The sequence below is a fragment of the Solenopsis invicta genome, chromosome 2 (genome assembly GCF_016802725.1).
Source record: "Solenopsis invicta isolate M01_SB chromosome 2, UNIL_Sinv_3.0, whole genome shotgun sequence".
In the NCBI taxonomy this organism is placed as follows: Eukaryota; Metazoa; Arthropoda; class Insecta; order Hymenoptera; family Formicidae; genus Solenopsis; species Solenopsis invicta.
The window spans coordinates 23,780,562-23,796,236 of record NC_052665.1 but is presented as its reverse complement, the minus strand read 5'-3'; the positions used below and the strand labels follow the sequence as shown (position 1 = coordinate 23,796,236).

Here is a 15,675-nt window from a genome sequence, read left to right as displayed (position 1 = left end):
CGGGCCTTCAGGATATAAGCTCAGTGAAAGGCCTGCAACAGTCATTTACTTTCCAGTGATCATACGAAGCGTTACGGATCTTACCATACGCATTGTCGATCAAAACGGACAATTGCTGGATTTTCGAGGGAAGGAAATTACCGTCAGGTTGCACGTTCGAAAACGATAACGCGACTGTGACACATGAGATGCTTGTGTTGAGTGGAGCTGAGCGAGCAAAGAGAGATGACGCATTTTTTACAAGAACGGTGACATCATCATCATCATCATCATCATCGATTGATAATCCGACTCGATCAACTGAGAAGAGAAAGAAGCTCAGTGTATCAAATGTTAAATTTTTACAATCAATGGGATTCGCGGTACGACAATCTTGATAAAAAAAGAAAAAGAAAAAATGACTGATATTCTAAATATCGGAGACGAGCCAATCTTTGACGATCGAATCGTCAAGATTGAGACCCATACTTATTCGTCGTATGCAAACACAACGTATGAGCATAGCGACAAGATAAGAATACCCATACAGCAACAAGATTTGTATACATTGCCGTACGAGAGCTTCCTATATGTCGAAGGGAGGCTGACAAAAAAGAAGAAACTTGAGGAGGTCGGCGGTGACGTGGTTTTGAGAAATAATTGTGTTGCATTTATGTTTGACGAGATAAGATATGAACTCGACGGTGTCGAGATTGATCGTAATAGAAACGTGGGCATAACTAGCTCACTCAAAAACTATGTAACGCTGTCATCCGACAAAAGCGTGATTTTGCGAAATGCCGGCTGGGAAGAACAGTTGACTACGGCTGATGGCTACTTCAACTTTTGCATTCCGCTGTATGTGCTGTTGGGATTCTGCGAGGATTACCGTCGAGTAGTGATCAACGCTCTTCACGAATTGATCTTGATACGAGCGCGCAGTGGTAACAATTGCCTAAAGGGCAATTCAGCGGTAGAGCCTGTGATAGAATTGTTTAAGATTCAGTGGCGAATGCCGCACGTAATATTGAATGAAATAAATAAACTTTCGATGCTGCGCACATTGGAAAGCGGACGATACCTCAGCATGGCTTTTCGTTCGTGGGATCTTTACGAGTATCCGCTTTTGCAATGTACGACCAAGCACTCGTGGGCTATCAAGACCGCTACTCAACTCGAGAAGCCGCGATATTTCATCTTTGCTCTGCAAACCGGTCGAAAAAACGTCATGTCCGAGGACACAAGCCGATTCGACCATTGCAATTTAATCAACGTGAAACTGTATTTGAACTCTGATAGTTATCCTTATGAAGATATGAATTTAGAAATTAGTAAAAATAGATGGGCTATTCTGTATGACATGTATTCACGTTTCTGCAAAACTTACTTCGGATACGAGTATCTCGAGCCGAATCTCACAGTAACAAATTTTATACGTCACGGCCCTTTCATATTAATAGATTGTAGTCGGCAAGTTGAATCAATCAAGAGCGCAACCGTTGACGTGCGATTGGAATTTAAGACAAAGGATAACGTATCAGAAAATACTAGTGCTTATTGCTTGATAATACACGATCGCGTGATTCAGTACAACCCGTTGACAAACATTGTGCGCAAAATCACTTAGTTCCACGCACACAAACACACACACACGCACGCAAGCACGCACGCACGCACGCACGCACGCACGCACGCACGCACGCACGCACGCACGCACGCACGCACGCACGCACGCACGCACGCACGCACGCACGCACGCACGCACGCACGCACGCACGCACGCACGCACGCACGCACGCACGCACACACACACACACACATATATATATATATATATATATATATATACAGGATGTCCCAGAAAGCTCGCATCTTATTTTAAGAGCGGATTCTTTGGAAAATTCTAAGAAAAAAATCCTTATACAAAAATGTCGAGGGTATAATGGTTTTCAAATTATTCGCGATTAAAATTTACGAATCACTGAGCTGACATTTCGCGCGCTCAGGCATGGTGACATGACAAAGGTACCACAAGGGTACCTCTCGATATTGAGATTGTCATATAAATACGCAGTGACATTTATATTAAAAAATTACTACTATAGGAAACATATTTGTACATTACATATGCACAATTAATGTTTTCAACAAAATATCAATTCAATAACAAGATGTTACGATAACCGTTGGGTCAGCTGTCAAAATAAATTTATTACCATCTTTATATGATAAGAACTTTTATGGTAACATATTGATAATATCGATAATTTATGCGATGATATGAAAAAGATTGAATATGTTGATAAAGTAGAATTCAAACATATCAAATTAGGTCTATTTGACATTATCGCGTTTATATCAATTAAATTACCGATTTACATTTTTAATAGTTAAAAATGTAAATAAATTATTTATATTATCGATATGTTACCATAAAAGTTCTTATCATATGAACATGGTAATGAATTTATTTTGACAGCTAACCCAACGGCTATCGTAACATCTTGTTATTAAATTGATATTTTATTGAAAACATTAATTGTGCATATGTAATGTACAAATATGTGTCCCATAGTAGTAATTTCTTAATATAAATGTCACTGCGTATTTATATGACAATCTTAATATCAAGAGGTACCCTTGTGGTACCTTTGTCATGTCACCATGCCTGAGCGCGCGAAATGTCAGCTCAGTGATTCGTAAATTTTAATCGCGAATAATTTGAAAACCGTTATACCCTCGACATTTTTGTATTAGGATTTTTTTCTTAGAATTTTCCAAAGAATCCGCTCTTAAAATGGGATGCGAGCTTTCTGGGACACCCTGTATATACAGGGTGTTTCAGACCACCCGTACACCCCTTTTCTCTTCGCAGGATTAGGACCAATCAAAAATATGTTCAGACGAAAGTTGTAGGGTTTCAAAAGATCTATTCAATGATCTTATCAGTTTGACCTTGGATGGCGTCGCCAAGGTCAGATCGAAATCATAATAAGTTTTTTAAATGAAACACCCTATTTTTGATTCCAGAATCTAATAGCTGGTGTCAAGACTTTTCCAAAACACTACAAGAAAGTTTATTTTCGTTGACTACTTTCCGAGTTGTGCGGCTTGAAAGTTACACTACCGCCAACACCATGTAAATAACAATATAAAATCACGCGTTACGCAGAAAGCCGTGCAGCCGACACAAAGAAAGTAAACACGCGAGCCGGGCCAACAAAAACAGATCATGAAAAGTCGTGAAAATTAGCTGTCGCGACCGTAGATAGTCACATACATATGTATGTCATAATATTATGTAATTACATTATTACTTTAACGGTAGCACACGAGCAATAACGAGCGCGGCTTTCTGCGTAACGATGACTGACTCGTGATTTTATACATATTGTTATTTGCATAGGATGTAGTAGAGATGTATTCACCACAACGCTATTGTGACTCAACTCAACACGAGTGACAATAACTCTCTCAAACTTGTCACCTACGTCTTCAATAACCGTCATATCAGTATCAATCGCGCAACAAAAATCCGACCCTCTTTATTAGTCTAGGTTTATTTAGCCATGTCCTATTCCAATGAAGAAGCATATGATATGCTGCTAATTTTAGGTGAGTGTCGAGGTACATTCATTGCAGCGGAAAGATTGTGGCGGGAACGTTATCCTGATCGGACTCCTCACTCGCGAAATGTTTTTTCACGTTTGGCTAAACGAATCAAAATTAAAGGTGTCGTTCAGCCTCAACATAACAAAGGTACACAAATTCGTCGTCCGATTATGGATGAAAGAACAGTGGAAATTCTTGCATCGACAGAATTGAACCCTTATGATTCTTTAAGACGACGAGAACAAGATTCTGGTGTTAGTAAAATCAGTGTTTGGCGCATTCTAAAAAATAACAAATTTCACCCTTACAGAATGTCTGTTCATCAAGCGTTGAATTATAACGATATTAGACAGAGACTTGTATTTTGCAACTTTATAAGACAGCAACCACTTGATTTCCACTTGAAAATTTTATTTTCTGACGAATGTACACTTAAAAGTGATGGATCTGTTAATACTTGGAACTCTCGTTATTGGGCACAAAATAATCCTCACTGGTTGAGAGAAGTAGATCATCAAACCATTTGGAAAGTCAATGTTTGGTGTGGAATTATTGGAAGTCAAATCATAGGTCCTGTTTTCTTTGACGAAAATCTAAACGGTGATAGATATTCCGCCTTGATAATGACAGATCTTCCTGTTTTACTAGAAAATATTCCTCTGCAATTGCGCCTGAACATGTGGTTCCAACAAGATGCATGTCCGTCTCATACATCGAGAGTTGCTCGTGCGGCATTAAATACTATGTTCCCCGACAAGTGGATAGGCAAATACGGTCCAATCAATTATCCACCCCGATCACCAGATCTCACCGTCCTTGATTATTATTTCTGGGGAAGGATAAAAAACTTGGTCTATCATGAACGTCCGACTACGAGGGATAATATGATTCGTAGTATAAGTGAAACAATTCGATCCTTACGTGCCGAGGAAATTCTTCGAGCAACCAATGATTTTCAAAATAGAGTTGATGCTTGCATCGCAGAGAATGGTGCTCACTTTGAACATTTAGTCGCTTAACAAAACATACACTCATTCATTCCCGAACGTGAGAGGCAAGGGGACTCACGTGAATCAAGCACCCCAAACGTGAGAGGCAAGGGGACTCACGTGAATCAAGCACCCCAATGGGATGAAATTCTCGTCACGTCCACGTCGTTCATTCTGGATAATGCTAAGCACGGGAAAATGCATACAGTCAATCTGGACATGATTGATCATCAAACATAATCAATCCAGTTAATAAACAAAAGCAGAGTACATAAAACTTTGACTCCCCTTTTCCTCCCCCATACACATACGCATGCACGTATGCACACACCCACACACAAGATTAAATCCGACTAAGTAACCACCACATGGTACATCTTGAGTAATGCTGATGCTGGCGGTAGTGTAACTTTTAAGCCGCACAACTCGGAAAGTAGTCAACGAAAATAAACATTCTTATAGTGTTTTGGAAAGGTCTTGACACCAGCTATTAGATTCTGGAATCAAAAATAGGGTGTTCCATTTAAAAAACTTAATGTGATTTCGATCTGACCTTGGCGACGCCATCCAAGGTCAAACTGATAAGATCATTGAATAGATCTTTTGAAACCCTACAACTTTCGTCTGAACATATTTTTGATTGGTCCTAATCCTGCGAAGAGAAAAGGGGTGTACGGGTGGTCTGAAACACCCTGTATATATATTATACGATACATCGATGTAGATCACAGTCTTCGTTTCGACCGCGACATGTCCGTGCCGACGTTTGTGGATCTGCAAGGTTTCCTCCTTGGACGATTAAATGGTTTCGTCGTAAAAGAATTTGCTGCTCTTAAAGGGGGAAACGTTCTCGCGCATTATATCTTTGACAGCCCCCAGCCATGGGATTGGCTGATGAAATCCGAAAGATCTTGCGCCTCCTGGTTCACTGCCATGCATCATGGGCTAAGATGGGGCACCGACGGGGTGGTTCCGTATCGGAAAGCGAGACAAGTGATTACAACTGCAGTATTGGATACTGAAAATTTTGACAACAAGGAGATTGTATACGTCAAAGGACACGAGAAACGAGAATGGCTGGGAGAATTGATTCTGGACAATCGGCGAGAATACGCATACATCGAGAGCCTAGATGTAGATTACGAAGACGTGGATAATCTGAATAATTTAGATGATGCTAATACTTTTCAATGTGGGCAACAATGTGGGTACAAATAAACATTGTGCTTTACAAAATGTATTCAAACTTTTCAATTGGTGGACATAATTGCATAAATAAACAATCGTAATATACGAGATACGTTTTTGTATTCTTTTCCCCTCCATTACATCTACGTTTCTCCAATGTTATTTCATGTTTTTCACGTTTAGTTTAACGTTGTTCATGTTTAGTTTAACGTTTCTCCAACATTATTTCATGTTTTTCACGTTTAGTTTAACGCTTTTCATGTTTAGTTTAACGTTTCTCCAACGTTATTTCATGTATGTCATGTTTCATGTACGTCATGTTTCACGTTTTTCATGTTTAGTTTAACGTTTCTCCAACGTTATTTCATATTTTTCACGTTTAGTTTAACGTTTTTTTCATGTTTCACGTTTCATGTACGTCATGTTTCACGTTTCATGTACGTCATGTTTCACGTTTCATGTACATCATGTTTTATGTACGTCATGTTTCACATTTCAGGTACGTCATGTTTCACGTTTCATGTACGTCATGTTTCACGTTTCATGTACAGTGCGTTGCATTGATGCCTGGGGTACCGATTTTAGTGACCACGTTTCTTTCTTGATTATTTTTATGTTCATGACTGAACGCTGTGGTGATCGTTGATAGCAGCATTTGGTCATGAATGTAAAAATAACTAACAAGAGGAGGACCAAGTGAGAGACCCCTGGATTTTGATCCCAATTTTTTTAGTTATTCTGGAGACGAAAAAAAAGTTTACGTCTCCTGGCGTTTCATTGAATAGGCCTTAGTTTCGAAATAATAAATTTGCGAAAATTGGCCAAACCGCCGCGCGCCATATGAGCCTTTCCGGTAACTGTTCTCGGAACCAGTGCAGTCGGCTTCGTGCGTTAGGTGCTTGCTTCACAATCGTAAGATCCGGGTTCGCTCCCGGATGTGTGCAATATTTTTTTCTTTTTTTTTTCTTTTTTTAGTAAATGTATTTATTTATATTGATGATATTAATATAGTATGCAAATTTCTAAAATAGAAAATTTAATTTAATATCATTTTCTAAACTTGAATTTAAATTTAATTTGAAGGGAATTTGAATTCAAGTAATAATATTTGAAATAATAAATAGGTAATAATAATAATAATATATAAGTTATTTGAAACGGATAACATATAAAAGCAACGTATCTAAATTTTCAAATTGTTTAATTTAAAATTTAATTGGAAATAATATTAACAGTATTTTAAAATTCTAGTTTTTAAAATAATTAATCGTAAAAGAAGAATAATAAACAAACATCTGATTGTGAATGTGAATGTAAATACTTTTATTACAAAATTTAATTATTTAAGTATTGCAGATTTATTACAAAATTAAATTATTTCGATGGGGAACAATTACTTGGATGATAAACATCATAAAAACATTTAAAACATATAAATTTTCTACAGTTTGCACAATGAATAAATGAAGGAATATTACATATACATTTATTTTTTCGTAAGTCCGGGGGGAAGCATATTTCGTCGACGTTTCGAAACACATTTCTTTCAGGAATTAATTTCGATGCGAACCAAGCGTATTTTATCATATCTGTAAAAGCTCTCACTGATAACTGTGAATGAATTAAAGAATGAATCTTTATTGCGTCTTCTCGCGAAAAGAGCTGCCGGTTTTGTTGTAAAACTTCAACAGAATTTTGAATTTTTCGAATGAAGTTTTTCATTTGTCGGAAAAAATTCACATCGCATGGTTGGTAGTATGGCGTGCAATGAGGTGGAATAATTTCCACTGTTGAACTGCAATTTCCATCGTCGTCAGTAAAAATACTATTAAAATGTGCTGGATCCGTTTGTCCTCCCCACGAGTTCAAGATGAGCAGGAATTCGTTGTCGTTGCAATATGGTTTGCTAATGTTTACGACAAATTGGCCAAAGTGATCTTTTGTTAATTTACCTGATTTTGGGGCGGTGACGTGTATATTGCCATAGCATTCCGATAATTTGTCGATTGCAGCCGAGACACGAGGACCAAACATTCCTTTCGGCTCTTGCATACACAGGAACACTTTTGGTAGCAGTTTTCCTGAGGCAGTTATCGCATATTGTGCCGTATAACTGTGGGTGATTTTGTTGAAATCTCCGAGAAAAACTTCAGTTCTTTTTTCACCTTTAGCAGATAAAATTCTTCGCACATCGATTCGATACTCACAGCCGGTTTGGTCGGTGTTGATTACATAATCACTGTCAAATTTTAATATTTGCCTAGCTATATGTTTTTGAAATTTTCCTGCTTCTTTTAATATATTTGGAATATCCAAAGCATTTTTCGATTTAATATATCGCGTGACTTTTCTTTGTCGAATCTGAAAGGTCTGTTTAAATCTAACTGTCCATGTGTGAGACGCTACAAAATTAAGACTTTCAAATTGTACCGCTGCTTGGGAAGCCCATTGTTGCAGCATCCGTGTTGTCACTGGTTTTTTCTGTTCCTTGGCTTCGCGAAAACGATCAATGGTCCATTTGTTAATAGCGTCGTATTTTTCTTTAATGCCACCACCTTGCTTGATTTCTGCACGTCATCGTGTCAAATCCTTTTTACGTCGAAGAACATTTCCTCCACGTTTATGAATTGTTTGTATACTCCATTTGGGGTGTTCTCTTACCATATTTAGAATTTTTATCTTTGTTTCCAATGGTATGTAATCAGAAATCTTACGTTGCTTGCATTGCGGCTCACACTCTTTTTCGGATTCTGATTGTGAAGCAATAGACGTACTAGATGAAGTGGAAACCGGTTTTCTCCGGTGATGAATCAGTTCGCGGTTCTTCTTCTTCTTCTTCTCCTTCTTCATGTTCTTCCAAAATTTCTTCCTCTGGCAAAAAAAGGGCATAGTCGTCGTAGAAATCGAAATCTTTGAGAACCTCGATAATGGCTTCGGTCATTTTTTTCCCCAGAAGTTTTGCTTTTACACTTGTCACAACTTCACTTGGAGATCCTTCAGCGATTTTTAAGGACTCTAACATTTCACAACAAACTTTTAAACCGTCTGTAATGTCTTGTTTAACATAAGATGCCATAAATGGAAGATTCTCTTGTTCAATATCAAAGTCGATCGTCACTCCACTTGTTGATGGTTGAAAAATATTTCCTTTTTCTGCTCCACTTGTTGATGGTTGAAAAATATTTTCTTTTTCTGCCATTGTTACAACTTTTCACATTGAAAACTTTTTTGATCGAGAAATAGCTGCGCATGTAGCTGCGGCTGTTTGCAAGGGCAAACTGGCTAGGGCAGATGCCAATTAGTCTCCTCCCACCACCTAACTATAACCGTAACTTTTTAAAAGCCCTACCTGAAGGTGCAGTTACATGCAAGCGTCGAGTTGCGCAGAAGTTATTGCGCAGCAAGGACAAAACGTGAAAGAATTTCGGCTTTATAACCGACTACATACCTGCAAGAGGATTAGAAACCTCTCATTTATTTACCATTTTATATCCACTTCTTTTACCAGTGTTAAATTTAAACAATTTGAAAATTTAGATACGTTGCTTTTATATGTTATCCGTTTCAAATAACTTATATATTATTATTATTATTACCTATTTATTATTTCAAATATTATTACTTGAATTCAAATTCTCTTCAAATTAAATTTAAATTGAAGTTTAGAAAATGATATTAAATTAAATTTTCTATTTTAGAAATTTGCATACTATATTAATATCATCAAGATAAATAAATACATTTATTAAAAAGAGAAAAAAAAAGAAAAGAAATATTGCACACATCCGGGAGCGAACCCGGATCTTACGATTGTGAAGCAAGCACCTAACGCACGGAGCCGATTGCACTGGTTCCGAGAACAGTTACCGGGAAGGCTCATATGGCGCGTGGCGGTTTGGCCAATTTCCGCAAATTTATTATTTCGAAACTAAGGCCTATTCAATGAAACGCCGGGAGACGTGAACTTTTTTTTCGTCTCCAGAATAACTAAAAAAATTGGGATCAAAATTCAGGGGTCTCTCACTTGGTCCTCCCCTTGTAAGAAAGAAACGTGGTCCTTAAAATCGATACCCTAGGCATCAATGCAATGCACTGTACGTCATGTTTCACGTTTCATGTACGTCATGTTTCACGTTTCATGTACAACGTTGCCAGACCGCGAAAACGTGTCGTGACACATTCGAGCGATAACGATGATGATGAAATTGTTTGATAGAGGGGAAAAATTTTCCCCCACTCCTTTACAATTGCAGAAGCTTTAATCCTCCTACAAACGTCGCAATTTATAATTAGTTTTGAATCAATCGCTCGTTCGAACAGTTCTGAGACAACGCATCTCTCTCGGTATAAACAATGGTGTTGGGATGGATGGCGCTTAAGTCAGTTCTCATGATTGGGCGCTGTCGGCCATCGGTAAATTCTAATCGCTTTATGAACTCTCTCTACTCTCTGATTCATGTACGTTCGCTCAAGAATATATGTTGTCTTTCATTTAATTGTAAATCACTGTAATCTGCGCCTTTATTCAACCTTACACATATCCCATCAGGTTATGGGCCCAGGAATTGGTAAGGAAACAATAATAGTAACACAGGGTTAACCGCAATAAAAGAGTTGTTGTACGATCGCAAAAACAGTGCCAAGCTAACCTTCAAGATGGCACAGGATAATGTAAAATTCCATATCCCTCTGTTAAATGGAGGAAATTACGTGTTTTGGAAAACTAAAGTACGGGCAATACTGACACGAGACGAATTGTGGTACGTCGTCAGTGAACCTAAGCCCGCGCAGCCCGACGAAGCATGGAAAAAGCGCAACAACAAGGCCATGGCGTGCATAACGCTAAGCTAGAAGATAATCAGTTAATACACTTTGCGCATCTCGAAAACGCTTTCGACATATCGCAAGCGTTATCTAAGAAGTACGAGCGTTCGACTTTTGGTAGCCGTTTATATCTCCGAAGAAAATTGTACAGCATTCACTACCGAGATGGACCTATGAGCAGCCACATTGACGCGATCATGGAAGTAGTTGGACTACTGCGTGGTTCAGGAAAGCCTCTCGAAGACGAGGAAATCGTCGCAGTTTTATTGGTGAGTCTGCCAGAAACGTACTCAGGTCTGGTTACAGCACTTGAAGGGAGAAACGAGGCGGACCTAACGATCGAGTACGTAACTGGAAAAATGCTGGACGAGTATCAGAGACGTACGGAAAGCGGTGAGTCAAGCGAGAAAAAGTCGGAAGTAGCTCTTCAGTCGGTAGTTGCAGTTTCTAATAAGGGAAGTAATAGCGATCGTAGCAGTTTTAATAAAAGCGAGAAAGGCAAACGAAATTTCAAGATAATAAAGAGATGCGGACGTGTTTCTTTTGTAATAAACCAGGCTATATCAAAACGGATTGCAGGTTTTACAGGAAATCACAGCAACAGCAGAAGAATGCGAGCAAAGAACAAGAAAAATCGACAGAGACAGCCAAGTTTGGTGCCCAGAGCAATCAGGTTACGTTCAATGTACGTGAAGAGGTCCGAATAGCAACTACAGGAGTATGGTATATTGACTCAGGTGCAACGAGTCACATGACGAATGACCAATCCTTTTTCACAAAAATTGAGGATACTAACGTAAAGATTTACCTTGCCGATGGTTCGCCGGTCAAGGCAGCAGGAATTGGAGAAGGTCGTTTACCATGTAGAGTTTCAGATAACAATGTGCAAATGATAGATCTTAAAAATGTACTATATATTCCGCAACTTGATGGAGGATTGCTTTCAGTGCAGAGGATAATTGAATATGGACATCGAGTAATATTCAAGGGAAACGCTTGCATCATTTATCAAGGACAACGAGTTGTAGCTAAAGCAGAAAGCAACGGAAATCTATTCCGACTACAGACAGCGGAGACAGAAATTTCGGCAAGAGTCGCAAACGTAGCAACATGCATCCATCGGTGGCACCGTCGTTTAGGTCACAGGGATCCAAAAGCAATAAGACGTCTAGTAAAAGAAGAATTGGCAACAGGAATCAAGGTAACTGCGTGCTCCGAAGAGATGGTCTGTGAACATTGCATAATAGGGAAGTTAGCTGAAACGAAGTTTTTAGAAAGCAAACGAAGAGAAAAAGGACCAATGAGGTTGATTCATTCGGACTTGTGTGGACCGATGCCGACGGCTACGCCAAGTGGTAACCGATATTTCCTTACTTTAATCGACGACTATTCTCTCGACGACTAGTTTTACCGTAATACGCTTATTGAAATCGAAAGCGGAGGTTCCCGGTATCATAAAGGAATATATTGCTGAAATGTCGGTAAGATTCGGTAGAAAACCGATTGCTTTACGCACAGATAACGGCAAGGAATACATTTCATCTGAGTTAACAGATTTTTTGAAGAAAGAAGGGATACAGCATCAACTCACAGTGGTATACACGCCACAACAAAATGGCGTGGCAGAGAGGAAAAATAGGTCGCTAACAGAGTCCGCAAAGTGCATGCTATTAGATGCTTGCTTAGATAATTGTTTCTGGGGAGAGGCGGTTTTAACAGCGGCGTATCTACAAAATCGGATGACAAGTCGTAGTATTGATAAAACACCTGTCGAGTTGTTTATAGGTGAAAAACCGGATCTCAGTCATATTAGAGTATTCGGATCAAAAGTCTACTCCATGGTCCCCAGGCAAAAACGCAGGAAGTGGGATGATAAAGCCGAAGAAGGAGTTTTGGTCGGTTACGATGGAAATACCAAAGGTTATAGAATTTTGAATCTTAAAACAAATCGGGTATGGATAGCTCGTTCTGTGAGAATTATAGAGCACGAAGATAAGCAGCCAGGACATCATCAAGCATTACAAGAAGAAGGGGCAAGCAGCGACATAGCAAGGCCACCAAAAACTATCGAATATGAAATGTCAGAACAATATGAAATTTGTGAAAGTTCAGAATCAGAAGAAGAATCTGAGGAAGAGATAGATGATGAGAATTATGAGACACCTGACGATACTACGCCGCAGGTATGTCAAAGACGAGTATCACAACGAACAACGAAGGGAGTACCACCACAGAGATTAACATACAAAGTGCAAGAAAATTCAGTTCAGGAACCAAAATCGTGGCATGAGATGCTAGAACTATCTTCAAGAGAACGAGAGCTATGGATCAAAGCTGCCGAAGAAGAAATTAAATCACTAAACGATCATCAAGTCTGGGAGCTGACTGATCTTCCACCAAGGAAGAAGGTAACCACATGTAAGTGGGTTTTTAAAGCCAAGTTAAATGGTGAAGGTAGAATTTATACACACAAGGCTCGCCTAGTAGCTAGAGGGTTTTCTCAAGCCTACGGAGAAGATTATGATGAGACATTCGCGCCTGTGGTTAAACATGAAACTATTCGTGTTTTACTTTGTATAGCAGTTCAGAAGGGGCTACACGTGCGTCATTTAGACGTGAAGAGCGCGTATTTAAATGGACAACTTGAAGAGGAAATATTTTTGGAGCAACCACCAGGTTTTCAAAAGAGTGGGCAAGAATCTAAAGTTCTGAGACTACGGAAGAGCCTTTATGGCCTCAAACAGTCGGCACGAGCTTGGAACAAAAGGGCTACAGAAGCACTGGCTCAGATAGGTTTTAGACCAGGAAAGGCAGAACACTGTCTACATACTAGAAAAGAGAGAAACGGAACTACGACTTACGTACTACTTTACGTTGATGATCTTCTGGTAGCCGGCACATCTACAAAGATAACTGAAGAAGTGAGCAGAGATCTTCAAGAATACTTTGACATCAAGGATTTAGGAGATGTTAACCATTATCTTGGAGTTCAAATAAAGCGCCAGGCAGACGGATCTTTCTTACTTAACCAGAAAGGGAAGATCACTAAAATATTGGAAGAATATGGACTATTGGAGCCAAAACCCGCGGCTACACCAATGGAAACAAACTTTCTAAATTCTAGATCATATGATAGCGCAAAAATACCAAATAATAATAAATACAGGAAAGCCATCGGATCATTACTGTATATTGCTACGGTGTCCAGACCGGACATTGCCACGGCTGTTGGCATTCTATGTCGACGAGTTGAAAAACCTACAAAACGAGACTGGGAAGCAGTCATACGAGTGATGCGATATCTAGCATTCACAATAAATAAAAGTTTGCAGTTGTCTCCAACAGGTACAATGGAATTGGAGTGTTTCGTGGACTCTGATTGGGCCGGAGACAAGACTGACAGGAAGTCGACTAGCGGATACGTCTTTTGCCTAGGAAAGGGAACGGTGGCTTGGTCAAGTCGTAAACAAACATCGGTAGCCACGTCATCAACGGAAGCCGAGTATATTGCGGCATCACACGCAAGTAAGGAAGTGCTTTGGTTTAGACAATTATTAAAAGACATGAACATTCCAAGAAAAGGTCCAACAAAAATCAATGAAGACAACCAGGGATGTATTCGTTTAATCGAGTCGGATCGGTGCGGAGCACGCACCAAGCATATTGACATCTGTCATCACAAAATACGAGACCTGAGGGAAAAGAAAATCATAGACGTATGTTACTGTCCAACGGAGGCAATGGTAGCTGACCTACTAACGAAACCGTTAGCCAAGGAACGATTCCAGGAACTAGTTAATCAGTTGGGAGTCAAGTAATTCAAACTGCCAACGCGAGAAGGGGTGTTGGGATGGATGGCGCTTAAGTCAGTTCTCATGATTGGGCGCTGTCGGCCATCGGTAAATTCTTATCGCTTTATGAACTCTCTCTACTCTCTGATTCATGTACGTTCGCTCAAGAATATATGTTGTCTTTCATTTAATTGTAAATCACTGTAATCTGCGCCTTTATTCAACCTTACACATATCCCATCAAATGGCAAACTACTACGTTCCAATCCAGACTGAAGCGTGCGAGAGATCGTAAGTATCTGTATTTAAATTACGTTTTATACATTTATTGTACATTTTACTCATCTCTCCGTTTTTTCAGCACGTCTTCGGAATCGCGGTATACGCCGCGTATTTTGGGTAGAAGGTTCCCGCTAACTTTAACATCCTACAAATGGACTAAGGGCTTAGGCCAGTCTAGGATTTTCAAAAAATCAAAATTTTTTTTTTTTACTTAAAGTACACTTTAGGGTCTTAAAAACATTATTCAATTGGTAGAATAGTGAAAAAAACATTTTTTCCTTGTCCAATCCGTTGTAGTGTCGAAGCGTTCGGAGCGGGCGACGAGCGCATTTTCTACCTGCCGCGGCGGGCTTCCTTTTGTCCCCTTTTTACCACTCTTACCTTCTGCACTAATGTACCAATGGGGCCTGAGGGCTCTAATGGTTCCCCAAAAGGTCGTTAGAAAGTTCATCAATACAGCTGTATGTGAAAAGGTAAACCAACTGGCAAATTGATCGATGAACTGTCAATTTATTATGGTCTAGCGATACGTAGAAATCATGATTCTGTACAGAAAATGAGGACTGCGATCTACGCAACGCTAGATCACAAATTATCAACAGATGCCAAGCCCAAGCCCGAGCGGAGAAAATTCGTGGTGCTCGTGGCAAAGGGCCAAGGCCACTAAAACTTTGGACGAATATACACATAAACCACCTTTACATGAAGAAGTATACAAGGCTATAACTCCAATTTATGAAAAATTAACCAGTGGTGACCTACTCACTCGTTGCATAGGCGGCTTCACTCAAAACAGTAATGAGAGTTTCAACGCTACAGTATGGTCGATGGCCCCGAAAGTGACATCCAGTGGCAAAAATGTACTTGACACAGCTGTATATATTGCTGCAGGTACTTATAATGATGGCCTCACAAGTGCGATGAGAGTCATGCAGAACATAGGCATCAAAATTAGGCCGAACTGCTACAATTACTGTCAAGAGACTGATCAAAACCGCATTAAATTATCC

The 15,675-nt window shown here is 39.4% G+C and overlaps 1 protein-coding gene across 1 annotated transcript; it reads left to right on the top strand.

Moving 5' to 3' along the window:
- The first annotated feature begins 9,994 nt into the window (after nucleotides 1-9,994).
- On the top strand, nucleotides 9,995-10,928 carry LOC120356910. The gene is made up of 2 exons (XM_039445793.1): nucleotides 9,995-10,861; nucleotides 10,899-10,928. Exons 1-2 carry the CDS (start codon nucleotides 10,571-10,573, stop codon nucleotides 10,926-10,928), a joined length of 321 nt encoding a protein of 106 aa, XP_039301727.1. The 5' UTR covers nucleotides 9,995-10,570.
- The last annotated feature ends 4,747 nt before the right edge of the window (nucleotides 10,929-15,675 follow it).